We start from the raw sequence: 20,104 nt of genomic DNA on the forward strand, positions 1-20,104 counted from the left end.
AGAAAATGGTTGAGTTCCAGGTAGTGAAAACACATTTTCCAGAACAGGTTTGAGGGCTGATGTATGACATTTTGCAGAAATGCTGTATTGTTGACATAATAGACAATCAACAGGTATTACTGAGAGCAATTTTCAAAATCCCATCTCAGTTTAGTGTGACTACTGTGCTAGGGAGGAACAAATTAGAACTAAAATGAGAGCTAATACAGTAAAACCAGTATACTCATGTAATCAGCTAGTGTCCAGTAAAGTCAAGTGAAGCTTATTCGTGTATACCTACCTTTATCACAAAGCTATTCACAAAAGATTCAGACATACCAGACCAACTTGGCCAAGCCTGATCCTGGCCCAAACTGGCTGAAAGGACAAGGAAGAGTGCAAATGATAATGTTTAAAGGAAATAAATGCAGTAACTGTGAATAGAGCTACTCACACATTCCGTGGTTGAGGCAGCAAAACGTTGCAGGATAAAATAAAATGAACAATAACATGGACAATAACAATGAGATGTTTTCTGCATTAACTTACAACACCAAGTCATTCAGCTCATTTTAATGTAGCAAACATGCTGAAAAATTAATAAATGAGGCCCAGTGGGAATACAGAGATGCGTTGCGTTCCTAAACAAACACAAACAGCCAGACTAACTTACAGCACAGTGTGCTTCAGTGTGACACAGGAGGTCACATTGCAATACCAATTAAGCTGGTTTCTAGGTTATTTTGGGGGTGACATCATGGCTTAAAGCAGCAGCATGAGAACCTGTAAGGAATTAAAGTGACTGAAAGCAAATAAAACTGAATTTAGCTTTCTGCCTGCAAAGGAACAACCAGAGAGGCTGCAGGGTGTGAGATTATCAGATTTTATCTTCATAGAATCACAGACAGTTCACACCATGGGTAGTGGACCTACTACTCTGTGTGTGTAGGTGTGTGTGTGCGTGCATGTGTGTGTTTGGTAAGAGAGTTTTTGCAGTGAGGAAAGTCAATGCTGAAAAGCCAAACTTCCTTCCTGTCTGAGCGATATCACAGGCCAACAATAACACCCACACACACACACACACACACACACACACACACACACACTTTTTTTCATCTGTCTATCGCACTCTCTCTACTTGAGGGCAGTGCACACCCACACAGACACCCACACGCATACACACTCACAGAGAGTAGACAGGGATGGTCCATGTGAATGGTACACACCCACACAGACACCCACACAGACACACACAGCACTGTCAAGCAGCAGCAAAGCCTGGGAATGGCACACACACTCTCCTCAATCCTTTCTGAGGGAAATAAAGAATATTGAGGGATAGTAGAAGTATTTAATGAGAGCCAACATGTTGAAAAATGAAAATGTTTATACATGTTTGATTCTCTTGACTCTACTAATTGTTGTTTTTAACTGATTATTATAATTAGTCATTCCTATAATTTTCAGACATGACTGCTTCACAAAACATGTATCCTGTGTATCCAAAAGGTGTGGTATGATTCTCCTGTAACAGTGACCAAGCTGCTTTCTAAAGAAACAGCGCACATGATGAAAAGCTACTTTCCCTTTCTTTCCCTTTTTCCTCTGAGGAGACCCTCCTATCAAATAATTATTACACTCTGAAATAAACAGATTAGGGTTTTTAAAGAGTGAAACTTTGCCCTAAACTATCTCCTCAAGGCATTTTTTTCTCCTCTTTATTTATCAGGAACAATGCTGACCTCAGCTGGACCAACTGGGTTACTGCTGTTGTTTACGCTCCCTTATGAAAAGAATCAGAGAAGACTGAGTTATGTAGCAATTCTCCCACAGAGAGAAGTCTGACGGGGCGGGGCATGCAATCAGAAAGAGAGACAGGCAGACAGAAAGATAAAGGGGGGGGGGTTAGACAGCCGAGACAGCAGACAGAGAGACGGATAGATGTAGCTGATGGATAAACAGGTAGACAGACTGATCCATAATGGCAACGCAGAGGTGAGAGAGAGACAGATGGTCAACAGGCAAAAAGCAAGTGAAACAGACAAGCAATAAACAGACTAGAGCAACCTACGCTTAATTAATTAGAGAGCGAAAAACACTGCAGGGCTCTCTGCTGCCTGAAAGACAGTTAGGCGTGTAACATCCCCACAACAGCACACTAAAAAATCCAGACATATACAAAAACAGGTATGTATACACACACAACAAAGGGACATTGTATCACCTCTTTTCACAGCTTTTTAGTTGAGGAGGGAGTGAAGAAAACAGGGATGAAAAGAGAACGGAGGGAAGTAAATGAGTTGGGCAAAAAGAGGAGGGGAGAGAGCAGTGAGAGGAGGGGGGAGGGGAAAGAGAGACATAGAGAGGAAAATTGGAAGCAGGAAAGGAGAAGATAGTAGGAGAAAGGGAGGCACGAAGCAGAGATGGAGTGAAGATCAGACGAGAGGAGATGAGGCCAGATGAGGTAGAGATAGATGTAGGAGAGGAGGAGAGAAATCGAGTGTGAGATGAAAGAGAGAGAGGGAGGAGGAGGAGGAGGAGGAGGAGGAGGAGGAGGAGGGCAGATTAGATTGGAAGAAGGAGAGCCAAAAAATAAGAGTAGTAAAGTGCAGTGGAGAGGAGTGGAATGAGAGAGACTCAGGCAGATGAGAAAAGAGGAGAAGAGAGGCTGAAGACGCTGTGACCTCACATGCTCGGCTACAATGACGCTTTGAAGATCATCTCAAGGTTGTTAGATAAGAGGGAACTCATCCAGACAAAGGAGAGGAGGGGGGTGGGGGTGACGAAGGAATGGGAGGAAAGATTGTGATAGTGAGGAGACCAACAGGAGGATAGCACGGAGGAAGAGAAAGAAAGACGAGATATATAAATCTAAAAGAAAAAACAAAAGGAGAAGATGAGAGGGAGGCAAAAGGAAGTGTGAAGAGATAAGAGGAGGATAGTGTAATAGTGAGAGAGAAAGAGAGTGATGAAGGCCACAGAGAAAATGATTCAGTGACTCAAGTTGCTATGAGGCTCGCAGTATAGTGTGTGTGTGTGTGTGTGTGTGTGTGTGTGTGTGTGTGTGTGTGTGTGCATGCACTGAGTGGGCATGAGCAGGCATGCATGAATATGTGCGGTGTGTTTGTATCAGTAACGGCAGACATGCACCAAAATGTGAGTGTATGTTCGAGCATACATTTGCATGTGTGTGTGTGTGTGTGTGTGTGTGTGTGTGTGTGTGTGTGTGTGTGTGTGTGTGTGTGTGTGCGTCTTGGCAGGAGTGATTAAGTACAATGAACCTGCCAGCCAGTAAACAACCAACAGGCTGTGTCCCATTCCTTAATGAGTTCCCCTTATCTGTTACCCTCCTCTCCTCTCCTCCTTCCAAGCATCCTTTATTTACTCTCCTTTACATTATCTCATTCACTCCTCCTCTCCATGTCCCATTATCATTCATCAGGCATCCCTCACTTCCACTCCTCTTTCAATAATTCCTTGCTCAACTCCTTTTTTTCAGCTTCATCCTCCTCCTGCCCTCCCTACTCATTCCCTCCATTCCCCTATAAAGAAAAAAAGCAGGAGGAGTTGACATTGTCACAGTCTTTCACACTGTGGGATGCAACATAAGCAAGGATAATTTGCTCAGATCAAAAGCCAGAAGATTCTGTGTTAATTTTAATGAAACCAGCAGCGGTTCTAGTAATGGCACTGTCTGTCGGTTCACCACTTCGAATGGATTGCCATGAAATGTTTACATTCATGTTCCCCTGCAGGATGAAAAGTGGCCCCCTGACTTTTTATCTTTCTCTTTTTATCTCATTGTGTCAAAATTCTTTGGCAAATACCTAATAACATATTCTTCCACTTCAGCTGTACTTTAATTGATGTTAGCACACCAACACACCACAGATGGTGAACATTATACTTGTTAAATATTAGCATGTTAGCATTGTCACTGTAAGCATGTGAGAATGTTTTCATTTAACCCCAAGCATCACTGTGCCTAAATGCAGCCTCACAGAGCCTCTAACGTGGCTGTAGACTCTTTGTTAAATCAAGTGGTTAAAACATCTCATTCAGAACGTGTCGTGACTCCCTGCTCTGTTTGTGCTTAAAGCTAATTTCATCTGCACTAAGTGACATGCAGGGTGCCCAGACAAGTTGTCACAATGGCCATTGTCTCCAAAAAATGAGCATGGACTCACTGGCTGTTTACAGCAGTTCACACGCGAGACACTGAACTCTCCACTGAAGATTTGCATTTGGATTTGGGAAAAAAAGCAACACTTCAAGTTGGAATTTAAATCTGACAGGTATTCAATTAGCTAACACTTAAACACTAAATGCTTGAGACGTAGGAGTTATCAAACACAGCCAAATATTATCTTGAAATAGTCTCCAGATGCTTCATAGGTAGTTTTTAAATATTAGTCAGGTATCTGTGAAAATGTTCCAATCCCCACCATCTGGACCCATCTTGGTACACACATCATTTCTGGGCTCAACTTGGCAGACAGAGTTTTCCACTTCTGTTGTTCAAAAGTTAAAAATATCCTGCAGAAATTACCTTTCCACCATTCAAGCAAAAGCCAAGAAACAAAATATAAGATGTTAATTAAGCTGTGGGAAAATGTGTTTCTGTGTCCAAGTTAGTCCGCCACGTAGGCAGTGGTTCTAAATTGAAATGGCAATGTTAGAGTGATTTTTCAGTTCTGAGCAACTGGCTTCTCGGGTCGCTTTCTGCACATGTTGACGGCAAACAAAAAAACACCTGGTCATGACTTGAACTCGTGCTTTCTAATGTGTTGTCTGCCATAAATCAAATTAACTGCACTTATATCTAGTTAATAGGATTAGAGCAGGGACACAGTGTAGGAGACATCAATCTGGTCTGGAAGTCAGCCATGAATTTGGTTCTTTCACATCTCACAGGGTCTCCTTGGCCAGCTGGCAGGGGCTGCTGGTTCCATGATGATTTATAGTAATATCTTCCTATTTTGCTGCAGTAGTGACTTCAGTAATTGTACCACATATGCACTATAAAGCAGAGCTAAATATAATCCATATAGAATTAATTTGAGGAATAAGCTTTCTTGCAGAGAGTCAGATAAGAAGATCGATACCACTCACTGTACGCTAAATATAAAGCTACCTCCACCCGCTGGTTAGCTTGGCTTAGCATGAAATCGTGGAAACAGCTAGTTTGACTCTGTTTAAAGGTTAAACAGTCTGCCTACCAGTACTTCTAGTGGTTCAGTAATTAACATGTTATATCACAATATGCAAAACCAAAGAGTAAAAATGTGACTTCACAGATATTATATTTCTATATAGTTGAAACTATTTAATGTTCAAGTGCAGTGATCAAGTGTGGTCGTCACCATGAGTCACTGCTCCCAGCCAAGAAATAGTTCAGCACATCACTGCCCGTAAAACCACTTTTTTTTAAAATTCCGCATAAATGTGATATAACATTAATTAATTAATTGGTGAGCTTTAAAGGTGCTTCTTTGAAAATACTATAAATAAAATGGAACTTTTCAATAACCAAAGTTGAATTTACTAAGTTAAAAGAATGTTTTTTTAGTAATAGTACTTTTACTCCTTATTTCATTAGTATGCTGTGTATCATTTGGCAAATTCTGTGGTAAGGAATCATTATATATACATAACGCTGACACTGACATCCTACATCCCCTCCACATTTTTATAAACACTACCATAAATATTTTGAATTAAGACATACAAGACATTTAAAATGCTCATAAATTGTAAAATACTGATATTTTTATTTTTCAAAAATGCAGCAGAAATGTTTTATGCTTGACACAATCCAGCCATCCGCTGAGTCAATAAACCCATATGAAAAAAATTATTCAGTCAATCAAACACATCCGTTAAATGTTATTTTTATATCATTTTGTAAAAGTTCTTTGCTTGCCATCCACAAATGTCTTCGGCTTTCATTTTTCATGTATTCTGTTGACAATTAACTAAAATTTCTCATGAAGAAGTTACTTAGGATGAGAGGAGGTTAAATAGGCCTCACTGTGACAAAGCTGCATGTAGTCGCACAGATGAGGCTGGGAGGGGGAGGGGGGCAGAGCAGGGGTGGAAGGGACAGGTTAGGGTAAGGTAAGGAGCAGGAAAAGGTAAGATAGATAAAATAAAACAGGAAAAATACTAAATCAGGGTTAGGGGGTTTGGTTGAGTTACCGGTTAGAATCAAGGTGTGGGAGTTTGAGGTTGGTTGTTTAATTGGAATATAAGGTTTTTATCTTTACAGTAGCAACCAAATAGACAGTTTGACCATTTGTCATTTTTAGTGGCAGCCATGACAGTGCCACATCTCTGCCACATGTATGTCAATAAGAATTGGTTGAAATTGATTTTATGAATGCTGCAAATCTTATTATGATGACACATAGCAGCAACTACTGCCGCCCTCGAGCATTCGCTGAGAAGTCAGCAGAAAAACCTCCAACTCTTCGGAAATGAAGTCAATCATTATTTCTACAAGATGCTGGTTGGGGTTTTAATAATTAATTTAACATCTTCTAAAGCATGTCTTGGTAGCAACTTGAAAAAATATTGCTCCATTAAGACTCGAGGATATTAAGGCTTAAAAGGCGGTATGTTTGGAGCTGTGTTTGCCATCAATGTCGAGTCAAACTGTCACACAAATGATGTGATCATCCCTCCTCAGCTCCACCCACGCTCCCCTTAATTAATCAAATATGTACCCAAACAATTGACAGTGTGGTAGCAGGTAGTAAAACAAACCCCGGGCTGTAAAATCTGGGTCTACACTACGGAGATATTTTAGGGCTTCAACAATTATTATAATAATGAAATGCAACTTGGCCAAATTCTTCCAATCGGTGGCTTTGAAAGGGACAAGGTTTCAGTCAGCATTAGGTAGTTCAAGCAGGGGCTTTTAAATACTGGGGCCCCTGGTAAGGTGTTAAACATAAAGGTCAGACAAATATGAAAAAGCATTCTTGACTTCTTGGGACACGCTGTGACCCCCCCCCTGAATCATCACCACCTGTCTGTCTGCAGAGACATTAATTAATGTTGGGTTTAGTAGGAAATTACTGCTAAGTCCTTAAAGAAGAATTTTAGGAACAAGGGGGGAAAGGAAAACAGGAAGGGATTAGGTTGAAAGGGTTAGGGGTCATGGTTTTTGGCTGGTGCTCAATCATCAAACCAATATTGCATTATCTACACAGTACTAGCTCATCATCCGATGATCAAACAAATAGACAGGATGGTTGTGAAGAATGTCTTATACTTCAACTACTAAACAGGTATCTAGATGTTTACATAGTTAAGAATTATTGAAATGACTGTGCATAGCAAATATAGCGTTTAAATAAAGGTACTGTGTACATACTACAGTGGGTGAGATAAAAAGACAACCAGCCTTGCTTCAGGACATCTATACAATAATATAGTAATATCTGAAATGAAAGCAATAATGTGGTTAAATAAGTCATGTTTTAATGCAAGAGCAGGTAAATGCTATAAATCATAATATATCATCTGTATCTTTCCATTCTATTTACAAGAGTTTAACACATAGCTGGTTAGAGTGATTCTTCAGTAAATCTGACAACACTTCAGAGGCCCCTTCTTCTTCTGAAGCTAATTTCTGTCTCTTGGCACACTTTCCGTTCCTGTGTTTTCCATATCACTCTATCTCACTTCATCTTTCTCGCACTCACAGCTGTTAAATCCCTCTCAATGAAATCTTAATCTCTTTCACACCATCTGACTAACTTTTCCTTCAGCTAATGTTGTTTTTTTAATCCCCTCTTCCTCTCTGTCTGTTTTTACATCCATCTCTCGCTGAATTTTTTTTTTTTCTCCTCAGCTTAGGTTGATCCTTGGCAGATAGGGCCTTTGATCTTTTAATGGAAAAAAATGCTACATTCACATTTCACAGGTTGTTCAAGTTGACATCAGCAGTCTGTGTGTGGTACTTCTTAGCTCAGTTCTGCATCTACATCTGCTCTGCTCAGTCCCAGCACTGCTTCATTGTGCAGCGCAGGTACAGTAGGAGATGTAAACTGATCCATAACTGACCCTTTTGCCACAGTACTCCTCCTCTTCCTCCTCAGGTGTAGAAAAAGCAGAGGATTCAATATCCAAAGCAGGCTTTCAGACGTTTGATGGATGTCTTGGCTCGTCTTCTTCCAGGTTATGAGCGAATGATGCATAGAACTGCATCTCCCGGGATCCAGTTTGTCTTCAGTTCCCCGACATGCAACACACAGCTGTCTGTCTTTTCATCCTGTTACTGAAAATGTCTTTCTGTCACTCCATCTGTAACAATCCTGCAGGGTAATTAGTAGAGGTATTTAAGTCTTTTGTTTTATGCGTCTGTGTGTGTGTATCTGTGTGTGTGTGTGCGTGTGTGTGTGTGTGTGTGTGTGTGTGTGTGTGTGTGTGTGTGTGTGTGTGTGTGCGTGCGTGCGTGCGTGCGTGTGTGTGTGTGTGTGTGTGTGTGTGTGAGTGTGTGTGTGTTAGCATGTGTGTCTTGTAATTATGTCCCTGTATGTGCAAGTATCTTGCTGCGGTTATACACGCGTGGTGGAGTGTGTGTGCGTGGAGATGTGTGTGTGTGGCAAGTGTGTATTACTATATGGGCTATGGTGTGTGTATCCCTGGTGTGGATGCCCCATCCTCATCCCCACCACTGATCCAGGCGTCATGGGAGTCATCGGCGTCGCCGGGGTAACAGGGTGTGACCCAGGGGTCACAGGCAGCGACCCTGGGGTCAGGGAGGTCATGAGGGGGACGTCGTCAGGTGAGCGGCGCAACGTGAGGGTGTAATCGGGCGGGCAGGTGAGGCGCACGGTGTCCAGTGTGCTGTAGATGTCCTGGGTGTCCAAGCCATCCAGGGCGTCCAGTGTATCCAGTGTATGATGGTGGTGAGCGTTGTTCCTCTCATCTGCTGATGCTGCATCACACTCCAGCTGCTTCACCTGGAAAATTGGATGGGTGGATAAGAGGACGATAAGGAGTTAAAGCGGAACATAAAGACAGAACGGGAAAGAAACTTAAAAATAAATAATCTAGGGCTGCCACTGAAGAGTATTTTCATTATCAATTAATCTACCAATTGTTTTTTTTTTTATTAATTATTAATCCTATTCTATAACATAGTGAAAAACATCCATCACAATTTCCTAAAGCCTAAAGTAAAATTTTCCAATTGCATGTTTTGTCCAACCAACTTTACAGTGAAATAAAACAGCAAAGCAGCAAATCCTCTAATAATTGAGAAGCTGAAAACAGACAATGTTTTGGCATTTGTCATTCAGGCTTTTTTTTAAACCATTAATCTATTATCAATATAGTTGCTGATTTTTTTTTCTGTCACTTGACCAACTGATTAATACACTAATCGTTTCAGCTCCACTCAAGTTATTATGGCTGAAATATATGGCCATAATCAATACTGCGATATTATTACAATGTCTATATATATGTATATATATATACATAACAACTTCTGTTCCACTGTTATACATTTCATCAGACAAAACACTTTCATGTGAATTATTATCTTATATTCATAATGTTAAATCCACTGATAAATCAATATATAATACTTAATGATCGCCCAGGCCAACATTTGTTGACAACAATTGTGTCTGAAAATCATGTAAAAGTTAAAAGGGAAAAAACTGGCAATCATTTTAAAATCACCACCATTATGCATTGGAATTAGTGAAATTATCTATTAAGAGTCAACATTCTTGGAGTAAATTAAGGGTTTACTCCAGTCCTGAGATCAAATCTAATTCTAGCTAAATCACCTGCTATTTTCCATCATCACAAACCACTTTTGACTGAGTTACTGATTTTTATGTCATCCTCTGGGCTATTTTGTTTTTTTCCTGGCCAGAATTACATATAACACAAAAATAAAGTACATGACAATCATGTATGCTAACACAAAAACACTATGCTTGATGTTTCCTTGTCACAACAGATCTACCACCGGTGTGCAAAATGGCACAAAACACCACATGAAAAGAAATGACATTTAAAATAAATAAAACACAATTATAAAAGCAGATGCTATGTGGAGCTACATTACTGAAGTTCAATTGCCAATTAACAGGATTTGTCAGCTATAAAAGAGACCTGACATTTAGCATTTTACTGTGTGAGATTTTTAGAGCAACTAACGGAGCACAAAAGAGAGCACAAATGTGGATGAATTGGAGGCAACTGGAAGCAATTCAGGCAATTGGACATAGCTCACACATGCACATGCATCAAAACATGCTCACAGACACACACACACACACACAAGCACACGCACTCTCACACTAATAATGTCTGCTGATGACAGGCTGTGCTCTGCAGAAGTGCTCTACTGGCAGCTACTCCACTGGCATGAAAGGCGTTCATTCAGACAGTCACACGCACAACCTCAACTGGCTTCATCTTACTTAAACTTATAATAATATGTGCCATTATTATAACAATAAGCATGATTCTTTTCAAAATTACCTAAAATTATGTGGCTATAGAAGCACAGAGACACTACAAAGTGTCTACACTGGCAGAAAAACAATTCACACACTTGCACAATAAAAATACAAAAGACACATGACTCACCTGTAATGACATCAGTCCCTCCCCCTGCAGGTGGGCAGCAACATCCGCAGGTGTGATGTCTCGCCTCGGGGGTGGAAGTGGACGTGGCCGACGATGCTCAAGACGCCTCTTGTCTTTCTTGTACAGCAGAGCCGCAAACGCCAGGATGTTAAGAAACAAAAGTGACGCTCCCACCGCAATTGTCACCGAGAGTTCAGTCGAGTAGTCCTCATTAGGAACGCGGACCCCGTTCTCCCCTCCACCTTGACCTAAAGCAGACTCTGGCGGCTGTGGAGTACCTCCTTGAGAACTTGGATGACGTGTACTACTAGGTGGCCAACCTTTGGCCAGACGCTTAGTGTAAGAGTAAGGAGTGTCATCCTGCGGAGAGGGACTATGTGTGAAGGAGGACACCGATTGGAGGAGTTCATTGACATGATGCAAGTGAGGGACCAGCTGGAGCCAGAAGGAGATTTTGGTGGCACGGTAGTGGTCTCTGACACGGGGCTTCAGGCCAATGTGGAGGTACAGCTGCTCTTTAGGGGTGTACTTAGACCAGGCCACTTCTTCAAAACGGTTAGGTTTAGTGTGGATGAACTTGGTATCTTGAGGAACCGGCTGGTTTGGGTCACTGGAAAGAGTGAAACAACAATGAGCTATTTACTCACATCTAGATGGGTGGTGTGTGGTTGTTGGTGGTTATGTAAGTTTTTTTTAATAGGAGGCATTCATCATTTGTGTTAGGCAAGACATTACTTTTCATCCCTGCTGAACCTGTTGTTCTACAAATAGCTGTAATAGAAAAAGATACACAGGACAAAAAAAGAACCAAGGAATATATAACAAAAAAATCTACTCAGCAATAGTGAAATAACCTTCAGCACCTGTGAAAATCTTGACGGATGAAAAGCATATCAGCAAATCAAATCGTTAATATGATCAACAAAAGATTAAATAAACCAATAAATGCAAAAAATGCAACCGAGAATACAGGGTTTCCATTCAAACATTTACATTTAAGTGTTATATCTAAAAACTGAAGGATTTTAGTGCAGTGATTCAGTGTTCTACCATCTGTGATGCACCAACATTTCATCCTCTTCAGTTTTTCAAATGTCAGATACTCCTTACGGAGCTGCTGAAGACTTTTTCTCAGCTGGCTACTGTCCGCTGAGAGTGTGAGTTTCTCTCATGCTGGCCAACAGTTTCACCAGTGCTGGCATACATCTTTCAAATCAATATCAAAGTAACATAACAGAAAAAAGTGGCAAAAAATATTTGTACAGAACAAAACGAGTTTTATTTTCCTGTAAACATAGCTCAAAGGTGATTTAGTTGCAGATGATTGATTTTTGTCCACTTTATATGCCTCTTACAAACCATTTCAGTTCATGCACAGTTCAAACAGTATGTGTATATTTGCCCCTCTAACAAACATCAAAAGATGGATGTTTGTGTATGGCATAGTGGAAAATCTCCTAAAAAATCACATCCCTGACACATAGAGACAGACAGGCATTTATTTGTTGATTCACCGGCTTATTTGTGTCGGCAGCGAAAATGGCGTAAATGAAACATCCGCACATCTTCACAGACTCGCAAGTTACATGCTATGTGCTCACTTGTCAATCATCACCTTATGAACAGCACATAAAGGCAGCTTGCGTAAAAGTCCTACCGGCACACAAACACACACACACACACAGGCTGAGGATTTATACGCCCACGCAGAGGCTTACAAAATATACATCAGGGAGCATCACATACTCCCCGTTAAATTGAGCTGTCGCAGAGTTCCATCACCATCTGAGGCACTCTCAACCGAGTGAAATGTTTCTTCAGAGAAAGTTCCCCACTGATAATTGAAGTGCACACTGAAATCTTCTCATGCCTCCTAGGTGATTTTGCTCTGCAGCTTGCTGTGTTTGTAATGACAACACTGACTATGGGGCTAGAAACTGCTAACTGGATGCGTTAAAGAAAAGAAATGCAACATTTTTCTAAGCCAAAGTCAAATTATGTGAGAGCGCTGTCCTAATTCTGTATGTTGTGAGATAGCAAGGCTCTGTGGTGATTTAGATCAAGGTCTAGACTGCAGATGTCTCTGTAAATCTGAAGAGGTCTCAGTGGAGTGAGCCTCGATTGGATTAATTACTGGTAATTACTCACTTCGAGCAGTGCAGAAAGAGGGTCCATCCTCAACAATTACTTTTATCATGTATATCATGTCAGAATGGGCAGATAAAAGGTACTCTTATCAGTGTGGACTATCAGGTTTTTTAAGTCGTGGATTCTTTCAACAACTGTAGTTTTCTTAGCTACTGGCAGATCATTTCCCTTTCAATTTAATTAATTGAATCTCTAGAGGCTTTTTTAGCTACTGGCAGATCATTTTAATTTTGATTTAGCATATTGAATAAGCTCATTGCACCAGTTTTGACCATAAATGACTATAAAGGATGCAGAAGCGGAGAAGAGAAGAGGAGAATATTTATCAAACAGTGGCTAATCTTTCTTTTTTATTTAGGACATTACCTCGGCTTTCCTCAAGGACTTTTTCAAGAGCAGGGGTTCTTTAACTTTCTCAGCCAAGGTCCAAAGAAGAAAAGCCTTGTCAAGATTTTGACATGACAGAGAACCTGTGCACCCTCTGCCAAAATTAGTCTGCAGTGCTGCTTTCATGATAGTATCTAAAGTACTGTCTTCTCGTCAGACATCAGAGACCTTTTGAAGGAAAAGACATTATAATACCATATCCTTTGCCTATGAGCTCATTATTTTTGTTGCTATAAAACTCCAGTGTTTTCCTCTAATGCATCATAACATCTCAACTTCACTCAGCTTAAATTTCTTTTCCAAATGAAACTTAATATTTCTGAAAAACATTTTTTCCATGCTAATGAAATGTTTCCTATCTTGATAGAAAAACTTGACAAATGGATTCAGGCTGGTCTGTCTCTTGCACACATTGGCACCAATGCATTATTCCCAAATAGTATTTAGCGAATGCAAAATAGTTACATCCATTTTAGCAAATACCTTTTCATAATGCTATTTTAATAAACAAAACCTTGCATCCTTTCCCTATCATTCTGTGTCTTTGATTGTCCTCTCTCTGCGTGAACCCTGCCAGACAATTACACTCCATGTCTACTACCATGTTTACTATCAATCAGTCCAACAAATCAAACATAAAGAAAATGCATCAAGTACTTGCTGTTTGTCTTGCCGACACCATAGACTTTGAGTCTTGGCTGTCTTATTTCAAGCTTGGAGGAGGTTTGTTCCTGTAAAATCAAGAGTGAGCTGTCCACAGTTACAGCAACAACACGCTGTGTTGCCAAAACCACGTCTCTGCAGAGTCAAGTATAAAAAGATGAAGAACGACTGACTGCTGTGCATTTTCTTTTACATTTTAAAATGTGATTAAATGGCCCGATTTTCATTTGCTATCATGACATATTTTCTGCATGTAGGTGGGGATTAGATAATAATAGCAGAAATTAGAAATGCTTTTCTGTGTCTAAGAAGGCAAAAATAAAGAGAACCTAATCATGCTGAAGCTGTGCTTTGTTTTGTCTTGTTTTCTTGATTTTCTTTATATAGTACAGTCAAGCAAAAGGGAAAAAATAAACCCTTCTCAGTGGGTTTTTTAAACTGAAATCAACGTTTCACATCAGTTTGCATTTTAATAGCTCACCCAGTCTTGGCAAAGTTGGTCCAGTAAGTCATGACTACAGCACTCAGCATCACGTCGTTCTTGGAGAAGTTACAGTTGAACAGATCAGTGGGTCCCACCATGGGCACGCCGAACACATAGGGCACCTACAAAAACACATACACACATAGTTTACTGTTCTAGCCAACAGATTACATTTATTCTTTTGACAGTAACTGGAACCATAACTGAATCATGTCAGATCATAACCACATTCAAGTGAAGACAGAAATGGAATAATGCGTAATGGCAGTGAAGCTAAACTCAGGTCAGTAAATTCATCTTTAGTTTGACAAGTCGTCCCCAATCATGAAATCCACCCCCACAAATACCGACTACAAATGCAATCCAGACACATAGTGTGCTGAACATCAGACAAGCAAATGTGCAACTACACAAAAAAATATGGAAATCAAAGGTCATTCTAAATAATCATTGGAGCAGTGAACATGTAGATGAGACAGCCTCAACATCAGACCTGCAGGAATATAAATTCAATGAACATTTCAAATATTTTATGCTGTGGAAGATTGCTTGATTCAACGTATTAAGCACTTAGAACAAATCAATATGAAGCAGCACTTCAAGCGTAATCTAAACCAAGAGCTCTTGATTCATTGTGTAAATATTCTTTCAGACAGACATCTGTTGCCAAGTACCAAAACCAGACTGTACCTTTTGTGAAATTTCATATCTTTACTCCTGTCCTTGATATCTAATATAATGTCTTATGCCACTACTTACAAGCACTAAAGTCACTAATGTTATCTCTGTAAAGCAACACCTCATTGTGACATCATCTTACCTCATCACCATGGGCGGAGTCAGCCCAGGGCGGCGTGGCGTCACTCTGGCAGTGGTGGTAAAAGGAGTAGAAGTATGTGGGGGATCCATACTGAGCGTGGAGGTCAGCTGTGGCGATTGCTGGTGCCACCCATTGGTGGTCTGTGAATAGCGCAACCAGAGTCTTTCGCCGGGTTTCTGCGTTGTCACGGTCCGCCCAGTCCGTGTACATGAACCTTTAGAAATCAGCCAATCAATTCAAGTCAATTTATCTTTCAACCAATCTATTAACGCATCTTTAATTGTTATTAAAGTATGCAAAGATATATTTTACACTTTCAACAATCATTTGAGGCTGTAGTTTGACATTTTGGGAAATACGCTTTTTTGCTTTCTTGCCAAGAGTTAGAAGAAAGGATTGATACCGCTGACAATAAATCTGAAGCTACATCCAGCAGAGGGTTAGTTTAACTTTGCATTTAACAAGACAAGCTAGCCTGTCTCTGTCCAAAAAAAAATCTACTTACCAACATTATTAAAGCTCACTAATTAACAGGATATATCTCTTATAATTAATGCTTATCCAAAGAAAATATATATATAAACATCCAGTTGTGGTTTTGCAAGAAGTAATGTGCTGTGACTATTTCTTGGCAAGCCTCTGCTGGTTGCCTGGCAACCCCACAGTAAAGATTTGAAGATGTCACTACTCCTGGCCAAGAAATAGTCCAGCACATAACCCACTGTAAAAACAGAAATTTTCCTTTTTACACTTTGGTTTTTGCACAGATTAAAGAAACGAGATATAACATGTTAATTCATTAACATTAGAGGTGCTGGTATGTGGTGCTAGCTGTTTCCCTTTGTTTCTAGTCTTTAAGCTAAGCCAATCATCTTGTGACTGTAGCTTCAAATTTAACAAACAGACGTGAGAGTGGTATCAATGTTCTCATCTAACGCTTGGCAAGAAAGCAAACAAGAGTATTTTCCAAAATCTCAAACTACTCCATAAAAACATTCAGACATTCACAGGCTCACTCACCTTATGCTCTCTCTTAGTGTATCACGGCCTTCTGGGTATCCATACAAACTATCCACAAAGTCTGACACAGCAAAGTCAAAGTCCTCAGCCGTGACACCGTCCTCTGAGTCCACAATGCCCTCAACAAACTTCACGCCCTCGCCCTGATTAACCCCCAGCATCACGTCATAGTTCAGAAACTCTCCCTGCTCCATCAGAATCTGGGGGTCATCTGGTATAACATCTCCATCAATCACTGGGGCAAAAGCCGTGTGATATTTGGCCGGCGTTATGTTCTGCTCCACAAGTTCGCGGTAACTCCGGCCCTGGAGGCAAGCGACCAGTTGGGTGCTGTCATCGATGCCACAGCCCACCCTCTCACCGAGCTGCCTTGCGTACTTGCTGGGCTGGTAGTTGACAGCCCAACTGGCTAAAGCACTGCCACTCTGGATGATGGCTCTGTGGAACAGGTCTGAAATACACATGAGCACACACACGTGAATACAAATAAGGCTTTATTAAGCATGTACACTGAGGCTCACACATGTATACATTCATGGATGCACATGCACCCACACACATATGCATGAATGCACAACATTATGATTTTATATTTGGAGCGTTATACAATTGATTTATATATATAGATACAGAACAAGAATTTCCATAGCAAGAAAATACTGAACTCAGAGACATGGATTATTCAATAGGAGGACAGGTCATGGTTAAAGCACCAGATTTAAGTAGGTAAGAGTTAAAAAATTGAAACAATACAGCTCTTAGCTATATGAGTCACGGGTAGGCTGTATTATTCAGAAGGTTTATTCAGGCGTTCTTACCAGTAAATGAAAGCTGTGTCGGTCCACTGGAGACGTTGAGACGTTTCATAACCCTAAATGTCATAGCTTTCACAGCACCCACCCACTTACCAACTAACATAGGTGCCCAATGGTCTGTCTGCATATACTCATATACTGTATTTTAAAGACACACATTAGTGTTTTTATCTATGGCTCTTCCTTACCCTCAGAGTAGTGAGACAAGGTGAGCAGGCTGACACAGGAGGCTCCAGCCCCGGACCCAAACACAGTGACTCTGTTTGGGTCTCCTCCGAAGGCCGCAATGTTCTCCTTCACCCAGCGCAGAGCCTGGATCTGATCCAGCAAGCCGTAGTTCCCTTTTGCTGCCTGGTCACCTGTACTAAGAAATCCTACAGACAGACAGAGAGCGAGAGATTTTATTACAAATGGTAGAACAGAATAAAACGTTCTATAGAGAATTGAGCAAACAATATAAAAATACTGAGTTGCTCAAAAGAATTTTTTTCTACTGACTTTTTGAAAATAACACCTCTTCTGACAATGTACAAACGCACAGGAGCACACAGGAAGGTGATTGGTTAGACAGCCCAACATCATGGCACCCCCACTGTTAAAGTCAATTATGTATGAGTCTTGTTTATCACCCAATTGAAGAGAAAACGAATGAAAAATGCTGTGCCTCCCCTACAATCCCTCTAAAATGGGATCAAATCAACAAGGTACATCCATATTCATGTAAGTGAAAATCATCTTTCACACACACACACACACACACACACACACACACACACACACACACACACACACACACACACACACACACACAGACATAAACCTACACAGGCATGCAGTTACAAACACAGCTATCCCTTATTCCCTTTACTGCTGACGTTGTTAAGTAAACACAAAGGAACCTAATGGCTCACTCCACTACAGTATATCTCATTACTGCAGAAGCTAATTTCTCTGAACCTCAAGCTGGCTCTGAACATATAAGAGTATAATGAGCAAGAAAGGCGATGCTGTTCAAATAATACATTTCATCACTCGTGCAATTTGGCATACATTTCTCCCCTTTCTTCCCCACAAAATGGATATTATAAGAAAATTACATTAATTCCATCTTAATAAGAGTTTCAGAATTACTTCTTATATACTGTGCTTTCATAGTAAGATTTAGGTATAGCTTTCAGTTTTTTCATGTTCTTTACATTTCCGTAAAAACATGCCTCAATTCCATCGGATTACATAAAGATTAGCAAAAAATAAATTCTGTGGATAATTTTACACTGCTTTGCATATAGCCTATGGGCTCACCTCATACATCCAACTTATGATGACATTGATGAGGAGGAGGAGGAAGACACTCGAGATGATGGATGATGATGATGATGATGATGATGTTGGTGGTGATGGTGATGATCATATTGGAGGTGGTGTAAACACAGAGGATGGAGACGGAGATAAAGAGGAGCACGTAGGATTGGCTTTGTTTAGCTTGACATGGTGATTACAGCTGTAGCAACTAGTTCTATCCCCAAGGTCAGAATTGAATAGTTGCTTCCCCCCCCAAGCAGATGCAGATTTATGCCATCTTATAAAATCAATATCTAATGAAAGCTTCTAAAAGACGCTAAAGACAGCGTGGATTTCATAACTCAAATCAATATTTTTTGGTTGAATGTTTTAACCTTTATTCGAGTCTACTCTCTGTCTAATTACAGGAGAACCAGAAGTGGCCTTCCCTCTGAAAGAGAAACATCTATCACACATTATTAACATGCTGTGGGTGTACACATGATTGTGAACTAGATGAACTTAATAAAAAAGATAGAAAACAAAACAAATGCACTAAATAATTAAAATAGAAGGAGCAACCAAATGATCTAAGAATTCTTCCTTTACTTTTGCTCTCCACATTTGACTCATAATTTAGATTTTATCAAAAGCCTTACTTAAATACATTATTTCTACATTTTTACATACACATTTTCACTTTCTGTGACATAAATCCAAATAATGAAGTGTATTAAAATAACAGACATTTGGTTAAATCATTTTTAACATTGCTGAATAGGTCAAATCATATAACTAATTATAAAACATACTGTATGTTTTATTAACCTGCTGGCACATTTAATTAATTTCTATGAATTATTAAATACTAGGCAACTCCTAATGAGAGCAAGGGCATAATTTAACCCAGCCAATGGAATGATATGCAGCTCATGCATCTGACTTAATTAATATGAAGGCATACTGTGCTCAAACCAAAATCAATACTCAAGCCCCTCAATGTAGTACAGTAAATGTTGCCTTTAAAGGGTGCTTTAACCCTCCTTTTGCCCTGCTCGGGCTTTATAATATTTATAACTCAAACTATTAAATGCCGGGATTCTATGATATTCTATTTATTCAGCCTGTGAGCTTTGCATAGCTATCTAAAATTAGAGAAACCACAGGGAATCAGATTTTGCCTGTTCAAAGAGCACTGATTCAGAGAGTCATGGATGTAAAAAGGATCAGATTTGAGTCAATGCTAGTAGTGGAAAAAATTGGCTTCAGGGGGTTTATTTCCACTAGGGACCCCCATACTGAACACGTTTTCACTCAAAATAAACAAAAAGGCACTCTGGGAAAAACAACTCACTAATGGTTTTCACATTTTATAGCTCGGTGAAGGATTAAACAATCCAGATGGTGAATATAATGTAAATGTGAAGAAACTGTAAGTAAATGTTTAGTAAAAAAAAAAAAAAAAGCAGTAAATAGTGTAAATTGCATCAATACTCAAAACTTGTATAGCTCTTTAATAATAAATACATGTCACCAAATAAAAACCTGACAACCCAGAGCAAAATAAATATAAAACTGAATTAAAATAACAACACTGAATGAGATTTTATAAGAAAACATCACTGTTTACCCCAGATCTAATGATTGCCCACTGTCTTTGACTAAACTCGAATCTCCTCATCTCACGCTGCCTGCTCTTTGCTTCTTCAGCTTTTAACAAGGAATCCAATGATTCTTTCTCATCTTTTTTTATCCATTTATCGCCCTTTAGTCAAGCCCCCCAACATAAAGGAAATGACTGTACAGTAGGTGTGTGATACTGCAGTGATATTATCAGAATACCCAGAGCACCTTGGCAGTAATTGCACTGCTATTGTTCTTGCTCAA

General features: G+C 39.9%; 1 protein-coding gene across 1 annotated transcript in view; it reads right to left on the bottom strand.

Moving 5' to 3' along the window:
* Positions 1-5,726: 5,726 nt before the first annotated feature.
* The window catches only part of LOC127365037 (neuroligin-4, X-linked-like), an 18,712-nt gene continuing 4,334 nt past the window's right edge, over positions 5,727-20,104 (bottom strand). The window contains exons 4-9 of the mRNA XM_051402726.1: positions 17,125-17,310; positions 16,122-16,572; positions 15,102-15,315; positions 14,279-14,403; positions 10,600-11,209; positions 5,727-8,951 (exon numbers count right to left, since the gene is read on the bottom strand). Coding sequence (XP_051258686.1) covers positions 8,544-8,951; positions 10,600-11,209; positions 14,279-14,403; positions 15,102-15,315; positions 16,122-16,572; positions 17,125-17,310 — 1,994 coding nt within the window. The 3' untranslated portion in view covers positions 5,727-8,543. The remainder of the gene's footprint in view (positions 8,952-10,599; positions 11,210-14,278; positions 14,404-15,101; positions 15,316-16,121; positions 16,573-17,124; positions 17,311-20,104) is intronic.

Source organism: Dicentrarchus labrax, unplaced genomic scaffold, assembly GCF_905237075.1.
Source record: "Dicentrarchus labrax unplaced genomic scaffold, dlabrax2021, whole genome shotgun sequence".
Classification (NCBI taxonomy): Eukaryota; Metazoa; Chordata; class Actinopteri; family Moronidae; genus Dicentrarchus; species Dicentrarchus labrax.